The sequence below is a fragment of the Conger conger genome, chromosome 11, assembly GCF_963514075.1.
Source record: "Conger conger chromosome 11, fConCon1.1, whole genome shotgun sequence".
Lineage (NCBI taxonomy): Eukaryota > Metazoa > Chordata > Actinopteri > Anguilliformes > Congridae > Conger > Conger conger.
The window spans coordinates 44,871,287-44,878,948 of record NC_083770.1 but is presented as its reverse complement, the minus strand read 5'-3'; the positions used below and the strand labels follow the sequence as shown (position 1 = coordinate 44,878,948).

Genomic DNA, 7,662 nt, shown 5'->3' with positions numbered 1-7,662 from the left:
TTGAATCATTATTTGGTTTCATATCAGCATCTCAGATTTCAATTCCACTCCTCATTTTCAACGTCCACGCAGAGAGGAAAGAGTAGAAGCAGATAATTAGATTAATAAGTAGGAATCAGAAAGACAACAGATACATCTCTGTAAATTGCAGACAGATTACTACAGGGATGGGTTATTTAAGCTTTGAGGGTGTCATATATGTGATCATATATGTGGCCCTCATTATGCCATAAGGTACATTACTTGTGTTACTTAATTTTCACCTCATAATCCTTTTCCTGTTCATTGTCTTGATTCAGCTGCAGAGGTGAGAAAAGGAAGTGAAGATGGGGAAATGGTGAAAATGTGAATTAGGTTAATGGAATGTCCTTGCTCCTTCAAACGTCAGCTACAGACGTGGCATCATTACATTAATGCCATTTGGCAGACGCTCTTATCCAGAGCGACATGCAGTTGATTAGACTAAGCAGGACTGGGACACGCAGTCCTGCTTAGACTAAGCAGGAGACAATCCTCCCCTGGAGCAATGCTGGGCCTTGCTCAAGGGCCCAACGGCTGTGCGGATCTTATTGCGGTTACACCGGGATTAGAACCACCGACCTTGCGTGTCCCAGTCCTTTACCTTAACCACTACGCTACAGGCATCCTGTACGAATGATCAACCTGTGGATCCACCTCACGCCTCACCTCAGCAAAGGATGGGCTCATGTTTCCTCGCTCAAGAAAAGCTCAAGAGCCTCCTAACTTCTAGGACCATTTAACGGATTGGGATTTCCTTAAAGATGGAGGACCTCAATTGATTTCCAGGTCAGGTGAAGAACAAAGAGATAGGAGGTGAAAAATTAGCGACTGCAAAGAGCCCCTTGTTGGGAGGGGGGGCGAGGATTCATTTACCTGGATGGATCCAACAGCCCGCTTTCCACTGAATGGGCTTCAGTAAGGTAAAAGCTTCCTTTGATGCATTTGTCTGGACTCAAGGACTGCACGTGCCATAGGTGGCAGGACAAATTGAAAACTTGGCCTTTCATTGGCCTCAGAATAGTATTCAGAATTGTAATACACTTCTGCATGAATGTACTTTGAGAAGTTACATCACAATCCAACGCTCACATGTACTGCATGAGGCAGAGGTCAATCAGACATAAGGGCAGGGGTGATGAAGAGTTGCAAATGGAAAGTAAAAAGCTATTGAAATTCACCACCCGAAAGGGAACCCTTTCTTCTTCTTTCTTCTTGTACAAACTTCTATCCAGTTCAGGTTGTTTTATTGCGTCACGCTGAGAATTTCAGCAAAGAACTCAAAGCCTTAAATGATTCCTCAGCTGAACACGATGTACAGAAGGAAGTGAGCATCGTTGCAGCTCACGGGCTTCACCCATTGCACAGCTGTAATTTTCATCACCTGCCATGCTATCACCCTCAGTGTTAAACAGCACACTTAGGTGATGCTTTGTGCCACATACCAGAAACCTGCAAAAAGGTTCACTGTCTGTTGTCTCTATTAAATGTGACTTCAATTATGTATTTTATAGTTAATGCTGCATGTGAATGTCTTTGAATTTTTGCTATTGTCGATGAGCTGTGGAAACTGATTTCCTCATGTTAGCGAGGCCAGCTGGCAGCTTGGCAAGCATGTTCCCGTAACCATGACACTAGCTTAGCACTGGAGCAGACGGTGGTGATGAGCATCCCCCAAAATAAATGGTGACCTTAGAGGCAGAGGCAAAGTCATCGATGGTTGTACTAACCTGAAATAAAACACAAACATGCATTAAAACTTAAATGATGCGAAACAACATTGATTTGAAGAGCCCCCCCAAAAGATTATGACTTATAGTCTGTGGTGGTCTGCCAGCTTGGCAAACATGCTCCCATAACCATGACGCTAGCTTAGTGCCGTGAGGCCGTGTTGCCAAATACAGTAGCAAAAGGCGTTTATATAGCGCCTTTATCCAAAGCGCTGTACAATCGATGCTTCTCATTCATTCATTCATACACACACTGGCTGCCATGCAAGGCACAAACCAGCTCATCAGGAACATTTTTGGGGTTAGCTCAGGGACACGTCGACACACCCAGGGCGAACCGGCAACCCTCAGATTGCCAAACGACTGCTCTCACCGCCTGAGCCAATGTCACCCTGACTACTAGTGAACGTGTGGCAGATTCAAAAGCACCTGTGAATGCTTGTCAGCTCGTGAAATGTACTCCCACAAATGTGACGTTTGCCATTCTGAACACTTAGGTAGCAAGAAACTGATGCCATGTTTACACCTTCAACACCACTATACACAGTCGGATTTATTGCAACACACGCAGGCTCACCACCACCAACTATACGTGCAAGAGACTGAATATCACCTGAGATTCGGTCCCGGTTTGTCTGTCTCTCATAATGCTACAAGTTAAGAGATGGGACCACTTTGTTGGTATATGATACGGGAGGGTGAGGCGACTTTGTCAGGATCTAGTTGCATACAGTGCAAGCAAGTGAGTGTGAATCTGCGAGTCCCAGGTGGAATTTGGATTAATCGCTTTAAACCACATTGCATAAAATGTAAGAGTTATGACAACCGGGGGTATTGACATGGTAACCTGCGGGCTAATTAGCTGAGCTAACCCTGAGAGCATTCATCACATCCAGCTGAAGGCAACCAAATAAATTAAATCGCTGTCTTCACCTCGCACCTCGCACCTCGCAATACACCTCGCAGAGGAAATAGGCTATACAGCCTACCAGTTTACAGCGATGGAGTAGCTAGCCGTGGCCAGTGTGAAGGAAGCTGGCACATGAGAACATGAACTTTCATTAAACTCCCAATTCTACAAGGTGAAAGTCAATCATCAGCTTGAGTGGACAAGAGAGAATACTCAGCTATTTAATTTTGTGAATGAACCAGAACAAAGCACCTCATTACCAATGCACCAGTAAGCTGAATGAATTCAACCTGTCACCAAGTAAACTTTTACCGGCTTTTTAATAAGCGTAGTCTCGGAACCTTGCTATTTTCAACTGAAGAGAAAAGATGAAATGAAAAGGTTGTAATTACAGTGTCACACTTCAGCTCCTGCAATTTCTCCAAGCTTGTCTAATACAGCAGCCACGGTGCCTGCATTAGTCAGAGTGGATATGTCTATAGATACTGTAAATAGGCTTCACACTTAGAGCAAGTGTTAGTCTCCAGGTTCATCCAGAAAATTCAATCAATAAAATCAATATTTCGCTCTGGCAATATAGACAAGACATCCAGTATTTGATCAACAAACACTGATCAACCACATAGCGAAAGCACTTTTTTTATGCTTTTCCACATTCAAAATTCTCTTTCTATACATTATTAAATCGGAGTTCTTTCGACATCCAACCAAGATTCACATTCCCCATTGGAGCATTTTCAGACCTTTCCTGCTCAAGTATTAACACACTGCGCAATCCAATGTGGCGTGTCAGCTGTGACGAAGCAAAGAACCGAAAACGAAGTTCCCCAAAAGCGAGCCAACCTGGGTCAGCCGGCACCTTATATAGCCCCCCCCCCCCCCCCCCCCCAAGCATGCACTTTGAATGTGAGCTAATTTAATGTTTTTTTTTATTGAAATTTTAAAAGATGGAAATATTGATTTAAATCATTAAGCTGCAATTTCATTGTTGAGGAGCATTTAAAAATTGCATTCAGCATTTACACTTCTGTAAACGTGGCAAAACCTGAATATATGTTCTATATTCACAATGTGCTTATTAAAAATGATAAAATATGAATTCAATATTTTTCTTTTAAAACAAAGCATGCAATTTGAATGTAATGTACTGATGAGCTAATTTAATGTTTAAGATTTTCTTTCAGCAGATGTAGATATGGCATTGATTGTAAGGCCTGAGGAAAGCCTTTACGATAGCCTTTTTTGGGGAAAGTACTGCAAACAGCTTTAAATGAAGCATGAAGCATTGTCCCACTTGAAAGGAAATGTGTATTTACAATGGAGGCTATCGCGCTTGCACACAACGCATGATAGATGCTGAACTGAAGTGAACAAACTTGCCTCTTGATTGATTGACTGAAGTTAGAAAACACAGCCTTAATATTGAAACTACACACATTATAATCACATAATCCAGGAACACAACAACTTAATGTAAAACAGTTTTCCAGAAAATGCTGGGATGTGCAGAAAAAAAAACCAGACAGTAGTAAAATAAGTGAAAATCACAGTTCCTTGAAATCATTTCAGAAACTTCCAGAAAATAAGAGCATTTGTGCGAGACAGAGTGAGAGATCACCCAGTGCTTTGCTCCAGGCCCTTGACCTGAGATTATCCTATCATATGCTCTATATGAAGAAAGGGCTTTGTTGTGAAGGACAGGCATGGCTGTGCCCGTGAAATATTAAAACTGTCCCCCGTGGTGGCTGCTCCAGCGGTTTTAAGGAGCAGTAAAACAACACCAATGTGATGGGATTTTTAGAGGGGCGGACAGGGCAAGGTTTTTGTTGGGTAAAATGTATAAGCAGAGATGTACTACTGCACAGTTTGAAGGTCTATGATACCTGACTTTTTTCATCTTTTCTGTGTAGGTGAAAAGTCTATCAGAATGTATTGGTTCATTTATAAATAAAAAAAAAGAAAATACAGAGGAGCAAAAACGGTCCTAAATATTTGAGAATCATCCAGTCGCAGACTGGCAATATTTTTTCTTGGTTTAAGAAAAGTTTCCCAGGGATGTTGCGTTCTATTTTATTCACAATAGGCAGGTTGAGCCTTTGTTCAGTTTCTCCACTCCATCCCCTGTTGTAAGAGCAGAGTTGTAAAGCGTAAAGAAGTGCTACAAATGTGGCTCTGACAGCATTTTATCCATAGATATACTGATCCTAACACAAAATCCCAAAATCAGCTTTGTTCTCTGGGATTACAGCTGTGGCAGCACAGTAGTCCCAAAAGCCCAGAGTCTGACTACCGATTCCAACCATGTAAAATAAGGAAAGGAGGAACACAGTTTATTTCAGGGAAATTAAAGTCATGACTTTTTATTAACAATAAAAACACATCTTCAATAAAATAATGAACAAATGGTTTTGCTTAGAAGGAAGCCAATGTTCTTATAGCTTTTCCTCCCATTATAATTGACCACTTTCTTCTCTATTTTAGTGATTCTCAAACTTGGTACGATCATTCTGGCCACAAGCAGGGATTATTCACTACTTTCATAAACTACATTATGCCAAAAATGGCTTTGCATGCCATGTGCCCTATGCATAGACACTCCTCAGTACACCTGGATCCTGGACTTCCTGCCAGTTCATCGCCAGGGGGTGGGTGCACTGCCAGAGACTTCACTGGGGCTGCGGTTGGGAGAGTCAGCAGGCTCTGGATCCTGGACTTCCCGACAGGCACTCGAAGAGACTTCACTGGGGCTGCGGTTGGGAGAGTCAGCAGGCTCTGGATCCTGGACTTCCCGACAGGCACTCGAAGAGACTTCACTGGGGCTGCGGTTGGGAGAGTCAGCAGGCTCTGGATCCTGGACTTCCCGACAGGCACTCGAAGAGACTTCACTGGGGCTGCGGTTGGGAGAGTCAGCAGGCTCTGGATCCTGGACTTCCCGACAGGCACTCGAAGAGACTTCACTGGGGCTGCGGTCAGGAGAGTCAGCAGGCTCTGGATCCTGGACTTCCCGACAGGCACTCGAAGAGACTTCACTGGGGCTGCGGTCAGGAGAGTCAGCAGGCTCTGGATCCTGGACTTCCCGACAGGCACTCGAAGAGACTTCACTGGGGCTGCGGTTGGGAGAGTCAGCAGGCTCTGGATCCTGGACTTCCCGACAGGCACTCGAAGAGACTTCACTGGGGCTGCGGTTGGGAGAGTCAGCAGGCTCTGGATCCTGGACTTCCCGACAGGCACTCGAAGAGACTTCACTGGGGCTGCGGTTGGGAGAGTCAGCAGGCTCTGGATCCTGGATTTCCCGACAGGCACTCGATGAGACTTCACTGGGGCTGCGGTTGGGAGAGTCAGCAGGCTCTGGATCCTGGATTTCCCGACAGGCACTCGAAGAGACTTCACTGGGGCTGCGGTCAGGAGAGTCAGCAGACTCGGGGTCCTGAGTGTGCACATCCAAGGACCTCTGGTCCTGGACCGGGTAGGGGGCAGAAGGCAGAACATGGCCTTTGACTGAAAAAGTTTGGCAGAAGCCCTCAGACCCACAGGAAGTTTTACAGCTGCTGACAGCCTGCGCTAACACCCGGTATGGTAACTGCTCTGCCCTCAACCACAGCATCTCAGACGACTGTGTGGGCAGCCAAGAGTGTTACTGGAGGTGAGCTTTCCTCCCTGCAAGACATCCGGGCGGTATCTGAAGACCAAAATACATAAATCACAAATGACTCCAGCCAGCCAGGCCAAAAACTTCAGGATTCTACCGTCTAGCATACAGTATCAGTCCAGTACAATACCGTCTAGCATACGATACCAGTCCAGTACATTACCAGTCCAGCATATGATACCAGTCAAAGTTTCCAGTCCCAGACACATGGATTAAGAGGCAGTTCCTATCATCAGGCTGTGAGTCTGTTAAAAGGGTGACTAGCTGTTTGCTCACAGCACAAGCCTGTGGCCTGAACACTACACTTTCACTGCACGTGGACCATCTGCACCAACACATTTTACTCCTTATTATTCTTAGTTTTCATTCCTACTTTTTTTTTTTTCATGAATTATTCTCACACTAGTTACCAGCCCTTGTTGACAGTGCCAGTATTTATTTTACTTACAGCATCTTGTCAATGTCCAATTATGATGGATTTTTCTTAAAAAAAGGTTTTTTAAGGATTACATTTATCATCGCAATGCAATGTGGCAGCAATTTGAAAAAAAGCTACAAAATCATTGTGCTGCTATTACATTGTTGAGGAGTCCTGCATTCAAGAAATGCATTCTGTAAACATGACAAAAGTAGAATATATGTTCCATATACACTGTGTGCTTATCGCAAATAACAAATAAAAAGCATTTTGAACTGATCAAATTAAAGACCATATGCTCCCAACAGGGGAAAGTGTACAGCTGGCCATTGGACCTAACAGTTAAAGCAATGCAAATAACAAGCCTAAACTTGTGGCAAGACTAGATATATGTATCTAAAAAGGATAAATATATCTTATTAGGATAACCTAAATAAGATATAACCTAAATAAGATAGCTTTGCAGCTTATTTTGAACAAAGCAATCTGCATGGACTTGCAATGGATAGCCAAGGCTAGTTCTGCTAGTCACCCTAACACACATAACAGAGCAAAGGAATGCTTTTAAATACAACACCCTGAAAAACCATCACACTTCCCAGTACTTTTACTTCTACCCCATTGGACTGACAACTAAAGCAAAGTCAAACAAAGTGGCAAAAGACTAATACAGCGCAAAAAAACTGCAGGAAAGCGATAATATAGGATCAGAAAATAATATAGCGCATTTCATTTCACATTGAAGCCCAACAGGAAGGGTGTTGTCCCGCTATGATTGGACAAGAGACGAATGCACAACAGCTGCTCTCAATGACTAATTAACAGCTAATCTCCAAAACACTGATCAACAGCTGATCTGCGATCTGCATATCAACAAGTCAAAGGAAGCTTAAACTGAGCGAACACAAAATCGATAAGAAAGATGCGGTATATTGGC

General features: G+C 43.7%; 1 protein-coding gene across 1 annotated transcript; it reads right to left on the bottom strand.

Moving 5' to 3' along the window:
- Positions 1-5,114: 5,114 nt before the first annotated feature.
- Positions 5,115-7,403, bottom strand: LOC133141315 (uncharacterized). The gene is made up of 2 exons (XM_061261835.1): positions 6,756-7,403; positions 5,115-6,115 (listed from the first exon to the last, which is right to left on the bottom strand). The coding sequence occupies exons 1-2, from the start codon at positions 6,758-6,760 to the stop codon at positions 5,203-5,205; spliced, it is 918 nt and encodes a 305-aa protein (XP_061117819.1). The 5' UTR covers positions 6,761-7,403; the 3' UTR covers positions 5,115-5,202.
- Positions 7,404-7,662: the final 259 nt, after the last annotated feature.